The sequence below is a fragment of the Xiphias gladius genome, chromosome 8 (genome assembly GCF_016859285.1).
Source record: "Xiphias gladius isolate SHS-SW01 ecotype Sanya breed wild chromosome 8, ASM1685928v1, whole genome shotgun sequence".
In the NCBI taxonomy this organism is placed as follows: domain Eukaryota; kingdom Metazoa; phylum Chordata; class Actinopteri; order Istiophoriformes; family Xiphiidae; genus Xiphias; species Xiphias gladius.
In genome coordinates, this window is record NC_053407.1 from 23,631,317 (window position 1) to 23,650,455 (window position 19,139).

Genomic DNA, 19,139 nt, shown 5'->3' on the forward strand with positions numbered 1-19,139 from the left:
ATGGAGTTTGAGGGACAACTAAGACTTTCGGGGGCCTGTACCCTCTTAGAAGTGCCAGACCTCAGCTCCTTGGATGTGGACGATGATGAGAGTGAAGTGGTTTTCAGCATCAGGCCCAAATCTTCTCCTCTCCCACGGAGAAGAAGCTCCGTCACTGACGGCGACTCGGAGCCTGAGCCACCCCTTTTTGGTTCCAGGAGAGTGTCCTTTGCAGATGCCAAAGGCCTCAGTTTGGTACAAGTGAAGGAGTTTGACACATGGGATGTACCCAAGCTGCCGGGGTATGACTCCTGTGAGGGTGAATGTAAACAGGCAGAGGAATACTTCCTGTCTCCTGACAATTTCCCCCTTCCATTGTCTACTGAGGAGCTGTTCGCCAAAGTGCGGGACCAGAAAGTGGAGTTGGAGACAATCGAGTTACTTCCCGGGACCTCAATACTGAAAGGAGTGATCCGTGTCCTCAACATCTCCTTCAGCAAGGCAGTATACATCCGAACCACCTTGGACACCTGGTCCAGCCACTTTGACCTCCTGGCAGAGTACATCCCTGGTTCCAGTGACAGTCTGATGGACTGTTTCTCATTCAAGCTCACCTTAGTGCCCCCATTCGGGGAGCAGGGAGCCAGAGTTGACTTTTGTCTGCGGTATGAGACTCCTGTGGGGACATTCTGGGCCAACAATAAAAACAGGAATTACGTGCTTTTCTGTCACGAGAAGATGAAGGACAGACCACAGAAGGAAAATGTGAACAGGAAAAGCTGCCTTAAGACTGTCAGGTGAAGATGTGTGTGAAGTGTTTTACTGTTAAGGATTTTAAAAGGTCAATACTGATGATGTTTTTAGATGCAAGTCAATGTATTTAATTATGAGAATCATAGATGGAAGAGTAGACTGGCCAATTTCTGCCATTCATTTTAAAATATAATGGCTATTCATGAAACTGATATTGTAGTCTGAAGAAAAGGGAAGTCGTTGTTGTAAAGAGCAAAGCAAAGAATAAACTAGGCAGGTTTATCTTAGGTTTATTTCAGATTTATTTAGGTGGAGACTATGTGAGGTTTATATTTTCTTTAAGTCTGAAGAAAATCATTTCAAATACTGTGTGGAAAGATCCTCTGTAATATTGTTAAAGGAAAGATATGATGGATCTATAAAACTGTGGTAAGGTGCTGAGGTTGTGCATAGAAATGGAAAAATAGCCAACATTTACAAAAAACAATTTTTTGGGGGGGCATTTTTTAATGTCTTTATTAGATGGTGAAAGTGAGGATGGACAGGAAACACAGGAAAGGGATTAAGGGAACTGATACACAGTAAACTATACGGCCTGCGAAAATAGCCAATGAACATACTCTGATGAATACCCCCCTATATATATATACACACACACACACACACACACACACACACACACACACACACACACACACACACACACACACACACACATTGTCTGTGTATATACATGTGTATATATATATATATATATCAGCATTGTGGTTTGTTGATTGGTGATAGTCACATAAAACCATATAATACAGAGACATCAACTGACTGGTCTGTCTGATCACAACTGTATTAATTCACAGTCAGAACGTCTCCTGTGTGGAAAACATTGCAGCCGTGGAAGCTTCGTCTCAGGGAAATGTTTCAGCAGGTGAAAATGAATTTGCTGATTGTGAAATGAAGAAAAATAATTGTGAATATGACAGCAGTAATAGCACAGCTGCAAAATAAATGTACAATGTCTCTCTTCTCCAGTTGAGTCAAAACATGGTGAGGAAGTGAACACTATGAAAGCCAAGCAAATCTCTGACTCTCAGTCAGGAACATCAGAGGAAGATGGACGGAAATTACAGGTGAGTAAAAAAAACAAAACATTGATACTTAGCATTTCTTTCTTTTCATTTTTTTTGCACTTATAAACCAAGACATAACACTTCAGTTTACCAATTAATTTTGTGGTTTTTTTACTTCAGACTTTCTAGTTGCCAAATATGCAGTTCAATACACAAGATAAATTTCTGCTTGCAACACCATTGTATTTGCAAGTTAAGTTAGTATAATATTATTATTCTAATTGATATTCTGACATCCTAAATCCTTCTCATTAGACACTGAATTTTTTTTTTAATTGTTTAAACCATGCCTTATTTTCAAATTAGATTTGACAGGTTTGATGTATTTTTAGCTATGAAAGGGTACTTAAAGACACCATGGTGTGTTTCTGAGGCACAAGAGGAACAGAAAGCTCAACATGACCCCTGGTGCACTTTCTGAGAGAATGTCACATGACTGCAGCTTGAGTAGCACAAGCATAACATCATATACTGTGCACCTAAAGGACACTTAGTTCATGCTGTTCGCCCTCCCTCAGGGTCTCATATTTTGTCATGCATGCAATTTTGATACTATTTTATGCTTTTATATTCAAAAATGCAGTCAAGTACATTATTTAATCCTGTGTGACATGCAACTTTAAATGTCACCCCACTCACTTTTCTTAAAAACAGCATAGCTATTCTCTGAGCAAAGCTGAAATTAATCTATTCCTGTTGTTGATGGACAGACCGAGAACAGACGAAACAGCAGCCAAAGAAGTCGCAGAAAGGCTGCACGGATGGCCCGGGTGAGGGACTACTTTTCACAAAGAGAGGGGGGAGCGAGTAACACTGAAAGGGATGAATCACCACCAGAAGCAAAACAGGCAGCACAAGAAGAATCCCCAAAGGAAAACCACCCCGATGTGCAATCATTATCTGATGGGATCAGCAAATCAGGACTTTCACAGTTTGTTTCTGAGTCTCTAGAAAAATGCAGCAAATCCCTCTTTGATGTTCTGTATGATATGTCACCAGCGCATGACAACCCATCTAACATTGACCCAGAGAAATCTGAGAGCAACAGTTTGGCTGACTCTGACACATTAACAGCAGGTGAGAGTGCCTCGAATATCCCAGACAACCCACTGCATTCAAATCATGAGCCTGCTCCTGCAGAATGCCAGAATATCAACAAGTCTGTCTCCAAAGCTGAGGGGAAAAGTCAGAAGCAAGGCACAGGTTATGAATGTACTAACAGCACTGGAGCTGAGCCAGTTCACATCGTTAATCAGGCAGTGATCAGTGAAAGCCTTGTTAGCCAGACCAACAGCTTCACATTTGGAACTGTGGTGGCTCCACTGTATCATCAGATGTTTGGCAGAGTGGGAAGTGAAAGTCAGACTGTAGGTGACTGGGGAAATCCTGTGCAGGCCACACTGAATATTGGAGGCTTAACTCAAAGTTACCCCCACACTGAAAGAAAAGAGAGTAGCTGTACTGATCCAACAGATGTAAAAAATAACAATGAAGAAGTTGAGGGAAATGTGATTAAGACTCAGGGATCACAGCAAGAATGCTTAGATACCACACCAAATGGCCCTCCCCCCAAGGAAGAACAGACAAGTTTCAGTATGACAGCAGATGACATCCGGCATCGTACAGAAACTCGGCAGGATCCAGGTGAGATTACACATTCAGACCAGAGAAGCACAAATACATCTGCAGTTCCAAAAACTCTATCTGGAGATACAGAATCTCATCCACACGCTGTAAACATTTTACATACGGATTTGTTGAGTGCACAAATAAACACTCAAAGTTTACATCTCCAGGGAGAAGCACAGGAAGACAATCTGGCATGTGACCTCCAAAACCTCCAAAGTACAGCAGAAGCAGCACAGGCTCAACTGCCAGATCATACATGTTCGCAAAGTAAAACTAATCTAGATAAAACACTTTCACACACTGAAGCTCAAGACGTCATGGCCAGTCTAGAAAATTCTCAGAATTTCTCAGAACCTGAGACAGCTCTGGAAACTCAGGAAGAACGAAACAAGTTGACTAACAATTCTTACGAAGATGAATCAAAACATTCATCTGAAAGGGAGGTCAGTGATGAGGTAGCTGAATCGATGACAAAAGCAATGATAAGCAACTTTCCCATACATGATGACATGTTTATGGATTTGAAAGATAAAGATACTTTAAAAGATGAACCAATTACTGTTTCAGAGAAAATAGAACATCATGAAATGGAAGCAGCTGTCATAAAACAGGATGATTTTAGCTTAGCAGACACTACTGAAGTAAAAAACTGGGAAATGTTGGTTGAAGAAGAGGAGAAGAATATATTAACAGATCAAGAGGAAAATGAGGCTCCAAGTTTAAAAGCAGATTTTGACACAGTGGAGAAAGACCAAGGAGGACAGTTGGAGGACGCAGGGATAGAGACAGCATTAGAAAATAGAGATACAATAGAGAGGGAAAAAGAGAGAACAAAGGAAGAACTGGCGGAGGAGCTAACAGCTGCAGGAGAGAATTGGACCAAGGCTGAAGATGCTGCGGGGATAGAGGACAAAGAGAGGGTTGGAGAGGAAGAAATTTGGGAAATTTTGGCTGAAAAACATAGGGAAGATGTTGAGAAAGAATTGGAATATGTTCAAGCCACAAAGACAGAAAAGACAGCTGGAGAAAAAGAAGTAGCTGAGGAGACTGAAGCAGAGAAGAGAGAGGAACAAGAGGAGACTGAATCAGAAAAAGAAAAACACTTTTCAGAGATGCAAGACGTTAATATCGGGAGGACCAATGTCCAAGAAGAAGAGGAAACAGAGGGGGAGGAAGAAACGGAAATTGATTTGAACAATGGAGATGAAGCTAGTGTGGTGTGGGGGGATCAGGTAAAACCCAGGGAGGATAACATAGAAGAAAAGAATCCAAATTACAAGGAGGAAATTCTAGTTGATGAAGCAGGAGACTCAGAGATTGTAGATGCAGACTCAGAGGTCATGACAATAGAGGATGGGGAAGATGGAATGGGGGGTTTTGAAGAGAGGTTAGACATTACACAAAACAAGGTTGAGGATGGTTTATCTGCTCCAGTAAACAGTGTGTGGGACAAAAGTGTAATTGACAAAGAAAGGAAGGGGGAAAATGCACACATCCCAACTGAAATGCATCTTTACAAAGGGGAGGATTTTCACAGCAGCAAGAACATGACACTTGACCGATCAAAAGCTGAGAATGAATCCTCCGCTGTAGAGGGAGACTCGTGCATTTTAACAGATGAACCTGAAGGTGACCAAACAGGCCACGATAGCGCCTCAGCAGAGTCTGACTCAGACGATGAGGTGGAGTTGTACATGCACTGTCTGAGAGCTGTTCACACTGGGCCACAGGCCACTAAAGACAGAAACAAAGATGCAGGTTTTAGTGGGGGCAAGAGGCCACCTGTAAGCAAAAGCAAACTGCTGTCCACACCCATGCCTTCCATCAGTGAGTCTCTGGATGAAGAACAACACCTCAGCTGCCTTCAGGACAATCATGAAGACATGGACATAGCAGATATCCAACCCACAGCTGCAGCTCTGTCACTGTCAAGTGGACAAGAAAGCATCAATAGAAATGTTTCATGGTGGAAAGAGACTTTTTCCTGCAGCAATATCTCAAAAACATTGTTATATGCCTTCTTGTTAGTAGTATTTTTAGTTGTGGCAAACCATTATGATTTTATTGCCTGTTTTGGACTCTACTTGATATCAGTGGTTTGGCTCTGCTGTCAAGGAGAGAGACAGCAAGTTAAGAACAGCAGAAATAGTTGAATTAAACTGCAAAACAAATCTGTTTTAGTTGTGATAATGTTTGTCATGGACTTCATGGACACTATGAGTGTAGAAAATGCTGACTTGATACCCACAAATGTCTGTAGGTTTAATAGATTTTCAACTCGCCTTTCCTTTTTTTACTACATACCATCATGCAACTTGATATTTCCCTACTTAGCAATGGTCTAAGTAGAAGAATAAAAGATATCATACAACATTGAATAATAAAATATACATGACATACATCAGAACTCCCCGTACTCCCTATGGGAGGATGTTAACTCCAGGGTTGGAAGAAGTATTCAGATCCTTTACTTAAATAAAAGTTACCGAACAGCAATGTAAAAATACTCCATCACAAGTAAAAGTCCTGCATTTAAAAATACTACTTAAGTAGAAGTACGTAAGTATCAGCAGCAAATTGTAATTAAAGTATTAAAGCAAAAGTACTGGTTTGGTCCCTCTGACTGGTGTGTTATTATATTTGACATCATAAGATGATTAATACTGAAGCCTCAGTGTGTAAGCAGCATGTTACCATTGTAGCTGCTGGAGGTGGAGCTAGTTTGAACTTTTTATGCACAGGGACAGCAGATAAATCTGAGAGGTTGTGAGATGATTAATGGGAGAGGAAAGAAGAAAAACAAAGATCTGGTACGCAAATCTTTTTTTCAGTTTTTTGACTTTTCTCTTTGATCTTTGATTTTTTGGTGAGATATTGGATCATTTGAACATTTATTCAAATGAAACCATGTGAGAAGTTCAGAGGGAAATGTCACAATTTGTTTGAGCTGTCAACAACTCATAGACATCTGAAATGTGACCCCGAGTACACACTGCTTTTTGTAAGACGTCAGAAGCCGAAGAGGTTGGAAGCCACTGGTTTAATCTTTAACAGTATGTTGTATTTTAAAAGTTTGTTAAATTATCCATTGTGTAAAATCTTCATCATAAAAGTAACTACTAAATAAAGCTGTCAAATAAATGTAGTGAAGTACAAAGTACAAAGTTCCCTTTGAGTTGTAGTAGAGTGGAAGTGTAAAGTAGCATAAAATGGAAATACTTAAGTACAAGTACCTCAAAACTGTTCCTAAGTGCAGTACTTGAGTAAATGTACTTAATTACTTTCCACCTCCAGTTAACTTTCTGTTGTCAAGAGTATGAGCCACCTCTCTGTATGCCTTACTGTACATAAAACTTAATGTCGACTCAGCCGACAGGCTGCAGACTGTTGCTTACGCTGATCAGTTCTGAGGGGCGTTAATGCATTTTTTGAGGTGGAAATGAAACTCATCAGTGTGCGGTGTGTGTGTGTATGTGTCTGTGTATGGGTGCCACCTAAAAACCCTAGTATTTGTGTAGGTTACACTTACTTTTCATAAAGTAAATGCAAATGAATAAACTGTACTATAGACAAATAATACAATTGTTCGGTGTATTTTTTATTACTATCAGTGTTCACTGCTCTAATAGTAGACTAAGGATAGTAGCCAGCTCAGAGTGAATAAAAGTAGGAACAGATTGAATTTATACTTCTGCAATTTAATATCCCATTATAGTTTCCTGTAATACACTGGACTGCACTTAGATTTACTTGCTTAGTAAGTAGTAATAGATAATCCAACCCAAAATTAATGTTTTGCAAAGGAAGCATGAGTGCCATCAGGGGTATGTTATGTCATGAGATCTGCGGTCAAACCCTGAAACTCTACAGTAACACAGAAACTGGATTCAGATCTCAGGGTTTGGATTCATGTTTGTGTTTCTGGTGTGTCGAAATGTTTTGTTTTGCTCTTTCTTTTTTCCATTTTTAATCTCAGGCTGCATTCTGATCAAATCAGGTATCTTGTTATCACCAGTTATCAGTTTTAAAATATGTTTGGCATCAAGATGAAGAACACAGATATTAACCTGTACTTTCATACCATTTGGATGCCATGTACAGGGTTTTAAAGGTGCAGCCTGAAAGTCAATATTTATGCATGAACAAATAGCTTCTGGGGCAGAATAGAAGGAAATAGTTTTTATGAATTATTCCTCGTCTTGTTCCATCTTTCTTTCCTTATCTTTTGCTGGGGAAGGAAAGGCAGGCTTCTTTCCAAGACAAAGTCATTCCAAATAGAGGACAAACCCTGGGCCAAGTCCATTTGCATTTCTGACATGCTGTCTTTAGTGTCAGAAACAATAAATAAATCAGCAATAATCAACAATAAATAAAACAACAATAAATCTTGGTGAAGCAGAGTCAGACTCTTCGGGCAGCTTTTAATTCGTAATTTTGCCTCAGAATAAACGAGTAGAGAGTCAGATCAAGTCACTTGTAGCTATAGCACGTAGCTCCTGCTCCCAGTTTGAACTCTGGCTTTTAGCTGTGTTTTGAGCTGAACACAGCTGCAGTAATGTACTCAACAGGGGATTCCAGGGCAGCCTGCTGTGAGGATTACCTCTGTCTTTTGCCAGAAGAACATTTTTAGCCACTCAGAGAAACACAATAACATTTTTGACAAGTCAGACATACAGAAGGGCATATCTATCTGTTCAATGACCATGTCAACGACATTTCTTATTGCTCAAATTCCAAATGTAGCCTTCAGGGCCAGGGGTTTTATGCCCAACATTTTTTTTTTTTTTGCAAGTGTCCTTTCTTTAATAAGTTGTGAATCTGCGACTTGAGTCCTGCAATTCAACCCAGCCTGGTCTCTCTGTCTTCTGAAAAAGACCATGGTGTTTTAAAAAGGAGTATCAGATTGCACACAGAGAAACAAACTTCTTCTGCCAGTAGGGTTTTATGGTTTGGTTACTTTTTAAACATAAAATCACCCTGCTATTTGATCTGAAAAGATAGGTGTTGGCCTTGCCACAAATCCCATAAGAGCGATAATTATTAATTTTCATTAGCTGTGCAAGTGGAGCTTATTTTGGGCACGTATTCAGAGCATCAGAGCATGTTGGCTGACCCCTACGCCTATTAGAGTGCAAATTCTGAAGATGACTACAGTGTTTAATAGCTACCGCAGACCGTTGTGTATTTACTGCAATATTCTCATGGGAAGATGGTTTATGAGCCACACTGCATACAGCAAAATTCAAATTAATACAATAAAAACATACAGTACAAACTACACGGAAAACACTGATAAAAATTATAATGTAGTAGGAGTGTCTCATCTCTTTTCCTGTTTACCACCATTAGCCTTTAATTAAGACCTCACATGATGATGCTCCATCAATACCCGACATCATTAGAATAGTTTTATGGTGTAATTACATCCCATCCATGACAGTATCACAGTGAAACAAGCAGGCGTATCTGCAGCTAAACAAACAGTTCAGTGGCCATCATGTGCTACGGGTTATTCTAGGAAGAGCGTACTGGTTATGTTCTGTCAAGGGATTTAAAAGAATTTATAACTACAGTCTGGATAACAGAGCATGAGGATAACTGTCCTTAGTTCACACTGAATTCAACTTCTACATCAGAGTGAAAAGTGAAAATTCATTCCCGTTTTGCAAATGATCGTATTTTCCCCGCGGTAACAACTGAGCCCCTTTAAACTCAACCCTGTCAATCTTATCCTTTTTGGCAAAAGTAGACTAAAGTGTACAGACATATTATCATTTTCAAATTAATAGAATGATGAACAGGGTGGGTGTAGAGATCCGCCTTGGAAAATGTGGGGTCCACACAAGGTAAATAACACTGGAGCCACTGGTTGGCACAATATACACAGTTAATACGAGTCAAAATCAGATGCACAAGAATGAAATATAATCCTCATTTATGGGTTATAAATTTCTCATACTGAATGTAAGATGTTTAAAACAACTTTTGTAATTAAAATCTCCCAGTATGGGGGTATTTTACTGCTTCTTGTTCATTATATTGAATACACATGGTAAAAGGGTCCAATGCATATATTTTTGTTTCTTAGAGGTGGATTACAGCATCCTCAACGGGCATTACCTCAATATCTGAAAAGATTGGACGTTCAGTGTTGGTAATAATGGACAGAGCTTTCCCGTAAGCAGCGGGGTTATGTAGCGTATTCAATTATTTCGTTGGCAGCCTGCACTTTTTCCAGCTGTTTTGACGACAGTAGCTTGTTTATATTAGCCACAGTCAGGTTACCATACTGGACTGAAATGCTCTCCATCTGGCTGATCATCACGTTTTCCAGAGCTTTTTTGTCTGTTGTCAAAATTCCTTTAGTGACCTAACTCAAAATAATCTCTGAGTGTTATTACTCTCGCACATGGTTTTAATTTCTTAGGCTATTTTTAGATGATTGCATTCCGACTCCAGAGATTCAAGATGTCAAATGCACCTAAATAATTGGTACTAACCTCACGCTATTCACAACATTACTTATCGAGGCTTTCCAAAATAGAGGGCATCGCTTCACACTCTGCCCCCTGCACAGGACAAAACATCATGTTCATGTCCAGTTGCACTCTCTCAAATCTGTTGTGCAGACTACATCCCATTTCTGGGCCTAATCAGATTATCTCACTTGCTGAGGCAGTTAGCCAAAGGTCTGTTCTATGTTGCAGTATCTGTGCCAAATCACCGTAGTTTGTACTGAACACTTGTATGAGCATGTTTTTGGATTAATCTATTTTGCAAGTAGACAAAGGTAAGTGACAATTTATGTATATGTGTATTTATGTAATTTGTGTATATAGTGTAATTGTGCTGAGTTATGAATATAAAGACCTTTAAAAACAGTGAAATTAAGAACCATAAACAATGTGTCATAGTTGTTTTGAATAAATAAATACTTGTTTTATCTTATGAATCATAAATAAAGTATTGGCATAGCATTTAAAAAACTCATTTTAGTATGTTGTTCCATGTAATGTCATTTGATTTCGTTTTATATCTGTCTATATATATATATATATATCATACATTTATTTAACATATATATTTATATATTTAACACACACACACACACACACACACACACACACACACACACACACACACACACACACACACACACACGTACATATATATATATTAAACAGAAGCAACCTCATTTTCAGTTTTGTCATTAGAGATTTAGGAGTTCTGAGATTTACAAGATGTACCTAAACACTCCATAATGCGCACTCAGGCTCAGGTACGTTTCCAGGCCTGTGATTGGACGACGGGCTGTCAGTTCTGCGGCATGCCTGTCAAAGTCCACCAATCGGCTTACATGTTGTTGGCCAGTGCACCGGTTCGCCGGTCGGGTTGCAGCTTGGAATAGGGGAAGCGACTAGCGGAGGCAGCATCGTCGGTGCGGTGCTATGGACCCCTGGGACAATGTCGAGACAGGGGAGACGGAAAACCACACGGAGCTGTTCTACGTGCCGATCCCAGACGAAGCGCCGTGCAAGAAGGAGCAGGAGAAGTTGTCGGGGGTCGTCAAGAACGTCCACAGAAAACTGCGCAGGAAATATAGAGAAGGTAAGCAGCCTCACTGGGCCCCTGTGTCTGTCTGTGGCCCTGCAGCCGAGCGGCTAACATTCAGCGTTAGCTCAAAAATACTGAATTAAACCCTCTCCGTTAACAGCCATGCCAGTGAGCCTAACTCATTCTGCTCGCTGGCCCCGCGTAGCAGGCGGTCCGGTTTTGAGGCTGGTTGGCTGTTGTGGAGGCAGCCTGCAGTCGACAGCAGCGAGGGTTGCATTGGGCAAGCAAGGCCTTTTAAAGCTACTTAACATTGACATTGCATACAATGCAAATGTTGCTGCTGTTTGTAATCTTGCGTCTCCACTGTAAACATGCGTTATCTCGCTTCCAAAACCAGTGCACTGACAACCGAGACCTTTTGTTCTGTAGGTTACTAACGAGAGACGCTAACAGAGACTATCTGTTGACCATGAATGACTTCCTATTGCCTTTCTATTGCCGGTAAACGATAACTCTGTGGACTGAACAAACATTTGGGGCAAGTTTTACAGCCAAATTCGTTTTATTTCTGTTTGCTGGTATTAATCAGAGCTAGATAACGTTTCCACAGTAAGTTAATATTTCTTACATAAGATATTGATGCAGGCTTTGGTGTGCTGCTAGGGGGTGGAAAGTATGGCTAAAATACCATGATATGAATAGTAGATATTATTGTATAGATGAATTTGTGGAAAATCTGAGAAAAACCTTTCATAGACAAAATAACTGTCTGGTTGTTTAATCCATTGAACGAAAATACCTGCCAAATCAAGGTACTCCACGTTGATGCAGAAATCCAGTTTATCATCCTTAAAGCAGCCTTTCTCATTTTTTTGCAAAATTGCCCACAGTAGCCAATGTTTGGTAGACAAGTGTCTGCTACATCACAGTATATAACATAACATTGCCCGACCCTATCTACCGCTGTTCCACCTGAGAAGCTCAGAGACTGAAGTGTTTACTCTTTATTTCTGATTTTTTTTTTTTTTTTTGACAAATATCCCCCATTTATTGCTCCCCCATAAACCTAAGGTCCAAACTAACATTTTGGATACCACTTTAGGGTGACTTAGGGAAGTAACCACCTAGTGGGAGCAGAAAAATCACTGTATCTCTGAGACTGTGAATTCTCAGACAAAATGTTCCCAGTTCGCCTGGGATGTTGCTCTTGATCCCCTCATCCGTCTTCAGTCAGAAGAAGCCCATAAACTATTTGCAAATAAAATGATCAACCCCATAATCAACCTGTCTGGATGCAAAACTGAATGAAGCTCTGCCTTCTGAAGAGTTAATAGATCTTTTAAAGCTGTGAAGGTTTTTAAAGGTGACTCTTGTTGGATTTCCACAAGAGTCAGTGCGTGCTCATCAGCAGCTGAGAACAAAAACCTCTGTCTTGTTTTCTATTATGAGTCAGTCTGAATAAGGGCCTGCAAAATGGGAAGTTTGGAAAAACCCTTTCACAAGACATCAGCACTGACGAATGACATCTCAGCTTCAGAATGCTCAGAGTCCTCATCGCTCAAAGAAGAAACTGACATTTCACTTTACAGCACCGACACAGGGGTTTATGCCAGCTATGAGCTTGCGGTTGAAGACTGATTGTAGTTTTTAAATGACTACCACCAATGCTGACGTGCCCTGGATTTAAAAACTTGCTACAATGCCTACCCACAAAGAGGCTTTGTGCTGTTATTGACGCAGCGCTCTATCTCATTTTCTCTTACTGAGGAAATGCATAGTCCTACTGGAGACTGTGTAGGAGGGGAACACAAAAACGCAAATACACGGCAGGTGCAAAATCTTTATCTTGAGAAAATAAAACAACAGGATCAGTTCATTATCCTCTTGTAGCTGTAGCAGAACAACAGCAAAATGTTTTTTAGGCTATAAGATTTATTTTTACTTAGCAAGTATAAAAGCCACAAATGTCATGATTTACGTGGCCTCCTGCCTTGAATGCCTGGCTGCTTTGTTTCATTTGACAGCCCCTGAATTAAAAACATGCATTTGACCGTTTCCACTTATCTCAAAGCTCAAAAGTAAACAGCAGAAAGAAAGCACTGAGGACTCTTTAAAAAAAAAAGTTCTTAAACAATTCTTTAAAAAGTAAAAAAACAAACAAACAAAAAAACGAGTACCAGTAATATTCTTGGAGTTGTAGCAGACGTGGCCACGTTCTCTGGTATCAGCTGTGTAGTAAGCAATGCATAAAGAGGTGAGGTTTTGCTGTTATTTGTGTGGGCTCTGCTTTACTTTTCCACCTTCTTTAAACCCCCCCCCCATAACCATGATTAAAATGCTTTAAATCCATGCTGGATCACGTCATGTTTTGAATAAAGCATGTTAAAGCTGAAAATATTCAGAGTAAGAGAGACTAGTTGGTTGTTTTGGAGACTAGAACAGCACAGGGAAGTCGTCCCACCAGCAGAACTCATGATTGGTTAATAAGTAAAGCATGATCTGGTAGGCTTGGCATTGAATCACAGTGGTCATGCTTTCAGAGCACGGCTGTTTACCACCACTCCTCTTGTTGTCCTTTCATTTTTAGAGTTTTTCCTTGTGGTCATGGGATTTTTCCCTTATCAGCGTGTTTGCCTGTGCTACAGGCTGTAAACTTCTGAGCGGCTGTGAAGATGTGCTAAAGGGAATTTTCGCGGATATTATTATTACCGTGAAATAGCTATTGGAGGTTGATTTTTAGAGAAACAGATCCACTTCTGTGCTGGCAGAGACGAGTGAACATGTGGGCAGTGTAGCAGTAAATGGGGCCTGAGCTTTTTCAGCAGGTTTTTCCAGAGGAGTACAGTCGTGTTTTGGTGCTAAGTTGGATGATCAAAGTTGGCAAGTATGTTGTGAATGTTTTTTTCTTGCTGTGGATAGACATGGCAGACTAGAAGAAGACAAAAATTGGACTTCAGCTACGATAAAGTGGATGATACCAGTAGCTTAAGCTAACTTTAAAAGTCTTAATTAATTCCTCTAAGTTGCGAGCTCTTATTTATTTTTTGTCTTGTTTTTGTTTGTTAGTTCTGTCCTGATTTTACTTTTGTTTTTGTTTTTTTTTGGGGTTTTTTTTTGGTTTTTTTTTTTTGGTTTTTTTCACAGTGGGTGACTTTGACAAGATCTGGCGCGAGCACTGTGAGGATGAGCAGACGCTGAGTGAGTACGCCCTCGCCATGAAGAATCTTGCAGACAACCACTGGACCAAAAACTGCGAAGGAGAGGGACGCATCGAATGGTGTCGCAGGTATGGCTGACTTCAGATGTCTTGCAGCTGCGAGTTTTAGACCTTGTGACAGTGAAATCTGACTCCTCTAAACCTGTGGGACATGTTTTATGTGACGAGTCACCCTCACTTTCACAGCAAGGTTTAAAGCAATGTTTTGATTCCACTTCCGCAGTGTCTGTCAAGAATATTTTTTGGATGGTGGGATGAAAAGAATGTTAGAAAAGGATGAGAAAAGTGCCACGCATGTCATGGATCTTACTGCAGCATCTGTCAGCGCCCAACCGTACAGCACCATCCCCAGGTAAGTTATAGTGTTAGTATTTGTCCATTTATCTACCATAAATGTAGATCCTAGAATTTATGTCCCAATTCCAAACTAGTTGTAAAAAGTATACACTATATACTGATCTTTATAGTGCACAGTTCTTGAAGTTAGCATATAAGACATTAACACTGCTTATGTTCTGATTATCGTCTATTTATCTCTGTCTACTGCCTAAGACTTTGCTACAATTAAAATTCTGAAGCCCTACTAATGGCCCCTACAGTCTGCAGTGTATATTATACACAATATAAAAGTGCAGAATATTTAAATGTACTTCTGATTTTGCCGTTGTTAGAGCCTTGCTGCTAAGGAATGGAATATAAAGTTTGATCTCAAGATCATCCCTACTTCAATCAGGTAGCATGAAAATATTCGGCAATGTCAACAGAGAAGAAAACATTCTTCGAACACGTTCTGGCAGAGCAGGGAGAAAAGTATATTAGTTAGTTTAATTAGTAGGCATTTAAGTTTTAAATGCCTCTTAAATCGCTGCAATTTAGTGTTAATCTCCATGTCAATTTTGAGATTTGTAAGTAGAAAGCTAGAAGCTGTTGGATAGAATAACTGACAGATCAGTCGGCATCGTTATCTGTTGCGGAACACAGACGCAAAAAAATAACTCTGACCGCTGTATTTCTAATACACTCATTTATAGGTCCCATTTTACATGCTTATCAAGCGTGTCTCATAAAAATACATTGTCACTGATTGTAGTCTGATAATTGAAATGGGGGTTTTCTCTTACATATAAAAAAGTATCTACGGTTGTGTCAACACCGACACGCTCCTCACCTTGCCCTCGTGATTGTATTTTCTTTTTATTTCTTTAAAACGTACCTTCTGCAACATGTAGCTGTTGGATACAAAAGTTGCATGTCTGTTTTCCAAAAAGCCACTTCTTTTTAATACCGACTGTACAAACAGTTAAGCACATTATGTGCGGGGAAGTTTTGCTACAGCTGACTCTTCTTCCACATTTCTGTTGCAGTTCAATCTCTCAGCTGGGGAAAATGCGTCTCCTTGACGTGGGAAGCTGCTTCAACCCTTTCTTGAAGTTTGATGAATTCCTTACAGTTGGTATTGATATAGTGCCTGCAGTTGAGGTATGAGTGCGTATTCATTCTGTTCACCAATAAAGAGCATGACTTTTTCCTGTCTGGTTTCTCGGTGATGGCATTACCAAGCAAGAGCAACACCAGAAATGACTCATATAGGCGTACCGGTGTTGTGGTTAGGCATTCTCTGTGAACAAATTTAGCAGAAAGCAGAACAAAGAGCGCTGCACATTCTGCAGCTGCAAGTCATGAAACTAAATGAGTGGCGTGACATTGGTGTTGGGTTTTAAAAACTTACATTTGGACCATGATTTATGCTCATTTTCCACCTCTTCTCTCCTCCAGAGTGTATACAAGTGTGACTTCCTCAACCTTCAGCTCCAGCAGCCTCTCCAGCTGGCAGGTGATGCGGTAGAGGCCTTCCTCCGACAGCTCCACAACCCCATCGACGCTCTGCCTGCTCAGCTTTTCCACGTGGTGGTCTTCTCGCTGCTCCTCTCCTACTTCCCCTCACCATACCAGCGCTGGATCTGCTGCAAGAAGGCTCACGAGCTGCTGGAGTTGCACGGCCTGCTGCTCATCATCACACCTGACTCGTCCCACCAAAACCGCCACGCCCTCATGATGCGCAGCTGGCGCGTCGCGGTGGAGTCGCTGGGTTTCAAGCGCTACAAATACGTCAAGTATTCCCACATGCATCTCATCGCTTTCCGGAAGGTTTCCCTGGCCACCACCAGCGACCTGGTGTCACGCAACTACCCCGAGATGCTCTACATCCCTCAGGACTTCCACTCCAATGAGGAGGAAGACTGTGCCGACGTGCCCGTGCAGGTGCGCTCCGAGTTTGAGGATGACCAGCTGGCTTGGGGCTTCACGGAGCTACCTGACACGCCCTACGATTCTGATTCTGGGGAGAGCCAGAGCAGCTCAGTGCCTGGCTTCCATGAGCTAGAGGACCCCATCCTGCTTCAGAGCTAGGCTACACCCCCCCCCCCCCCAACCTCCCTCCTTTTCTCTACGTAACTGTCACCTCCCCTTCAACTGCTGCGCTGCCAAATTTAACCTGCTGCATTCTTCTCCAACTTCTCCTCCCTCTCCTCAAAACAACGCAGTTTGCACAGTGTGAAAGAGAAGTTTACAGATTATTTTCGCATATCCACACTCTACTGAGTGCACACGTGTGTGTGTGTATACATACACACACACACACACACACACACACATACACACACACATACACATACACACACTAAGATGGATATATTTTGATAAATAGCTAGGTTTTTTAAGAGTTGGAAAGTGAATGCCCTTAAGAAATCTTAACTCCCTTCTCCCTGATTTCCATCCCATCTTCAAATCAGCTCTCAATAACAAAAGTCAGCGTGTCTACATTCTGTACTCAGTCTCTATTTGAATAAGCTAGTGTGGCAGGCTGCTTCATATAAAAGCCAAATACAGAAACCCAAGCGGTCTGATAGGAGTTTGATTGCACTGGAGAGGCTGGAATGGAACGACTGGACTTGGTACGCTTGCTTCTGTCACAGTCATGCGGCTAGATTTTCTGAAAATTCTTGATGTGCATTTAGTTTTCCAAGACAAAACGAAGAAGTTCATTGTTTTGAAATATATATTCTCAACAGTCTAAACATTGGTGTCGTCCAGTGTAAAGTGTGGCAATGCCATTTTAACTTGGCATCCTCTGAACGATTTGTGTATCTTTTACAAGAAAGTGGTATTTGTAGCATTTTAAAACATTTTCAGAACCATACAGTAGGAGTATTACTAGGTTTACTAATGTGAAACTGTAACTGTGTTTACATTGTGTAACAAGGTACGAGTGCTTAAAAGTAGGTATTACACTTTTTTCCTCCTCTCATTGTCTTCACAGATATGAATTATCTCCGGTTAGATTTCCAGTACATTTTTTTTTTTTAAATTCTCAAACAGAGAAATAGTACAACACTTCAAGTCAGTGACCCATATCAAGTGGACTTTACAGCACCGGTATCCTCTGACACAATTTTGTAATTTTGATGTGACAATACAGTAAGTACTCTGCCTCCAAAAATATCCAGATCTGAGCTCCTCACAGTCAGAAAATTCACCTCGACGGAAGAGATTTGCACTAATTTACTGTTTTGTCATACAGAACCTCTGAAACAGGTGAGATACTGTAGATTTTAGCAATAGTAAGCAAGAACAGATCTGACGATACTGTATCCTGTGGGGGGAGGTTTTAGATAAAGACACTAGGAGGTGAAATTTTAGCGTGTGTTCATGCCTGTCCCTGAACAGGCCGAGTGTGTGGGTGTGGTTGGGTTTGTCAGTGTGAATGAAGGAATGAATTTCATTGACTTTTTTTTATTTTTTTATTTTTTTATTTTTTGGTGTGTGGCACTTTATCACTGATCCCAAAAGGGTGTCACGAAATGTAATTATTTTCCTATGATGACAGTTTTACAACCAATACGATGGGCCCATAACATAATACCAGTAAGTCTAAGGTGCCTTCTTTGTTCACATTTATGTTGAAAGCAAACTTTCATGCCCCTGGAGAAAATGAAATTCATACCTTTCAACAAAAGATATCAGGCTTCTTTTGACTAACAGTGCATACCAACTATCCAGTCCTCCTTTGTCATATTAGTAGTTAACAAGAAACATTTTCAGTGTTGCAGTGTGTTGTTGCCATTCCCATATCATTTTCCAGTAATGCACATCTCTGCTGATATCTCCTCTGTTTTAACAGAAAGAAAAAAAACATTTAACAGTACCATACATATTCAGACTCTGAAGAAGTGTGTTTTGTGACTGATTGGTGTATTTGTCTTCCAATGTTTCTTTTGGCCCATTTGCATGAGATGGTTCATCCTCATTATCAACATTTTCAACAATGCAGAACAATGTGTGCTTATAGTATGGTTGTATTTCTCTTTTATAAAAGATTTAAATGTAAAGTGTCTGTGTGAGGTTTTTTTTTCTTGTATATTGTGCCTTTGTCTTTGAACATTCATATATTACTCTGGCTACTGCTTATGAGGTTAGGAAGGGGCAATTGTGACCCAGGAGATAAGGTTGGTCATTGCCTGGCAGTTCTTTTAATACACTGAAAATATTTAACACCAGTAGAGGCTGAAACATGTATAAAGCAGGGTTCTGTATCATGAGGCAGGAATATTTCACTATATGAAGTAATACTGTACATTATGCGAAGTCTATATTATTCCTAGCCTTTAAGGCCCTTAAGACACAGATATCATGTCCTCTTTGGGTTTTTTTTTTTTTTTTCAGGAAATGTTTAGATTAATAGAGACCTGTGGGGGGAGTTACTAGTGGAACCCCTTCAAATCTGGAACTTGGAAAGGAATAATTAAGTTCGTCCCATGACAGTTAGAACCCAAACATTTCTGAGTGTAAAAGTTTGTTCTTGACCCTTAAAAAAACCATCT

At 40.4% G+C, this 19,139-nt stretch overlaps 2 protein-coding genes across 3 annotated transcripts; both read left to right on the plus strand.

Annotated features, from left to right (window-relative positions):
• On the plus strand, positions 1 to 5,942 carry LOC120792900 (protein phosphatase 1 regulatory subunit 3A-like). The gene is made up of 5 exons (XM_040132294.1): positions 1 to 776; positions 1,590 to 1,657; positions 1,762 to 1,859; positions 2,570 to 3,503; positions 3,656 to 5,942. Exons 1-5 carry the CDS (start codon positions 1 to 3, stop codon positions 3,685 to 3,687), a joined length of 1,908 nt encoding a protein of 635 aa, XP_039988228.1. The 3' UTR covers positions 3,688 to 5,942.
• A 4,913-nt stretch (positions 5,943 to 10,855) lies between these two features.
• bmt2 (base methyltransferase of 25S rRNA 2 homolog) lies at positions 10,856 to 18,609 on the plus strand. Of its 2 annotated transcripts, none has more exons than XM_040133864.1 (5): positions 10,856 to 11,096; positions 14,187 to 14,328; positions 14,483 to 14,611; positions 15,624 to 15,738; positions 16,036 to 18,609. In XM_040133864.1, exons 1-5 carry the CDS (start codon positions 10,937 to 10,939, stop codon positions 16,666 to 16,668), a joined length of 1,179 nt encoding a protein of 392 aa, XP_039989798.1. In that variant the 5' UTR covers positions 10,856 to 10,936; the 3' UTR covers positions 16,669 to 18,609. The 2 variants fall into 2 exon arrangements, with proteins under 2 accessions (XP_039989798.1, XP_039989799.1); XM_040133865.1 differs by lacking the exon at positions 10,856 to 11,096 and adding an exon at positions 13,262 to 13,926.
• Positions 18,610 to 19,139: the final 530 nt, after the last annotated feature.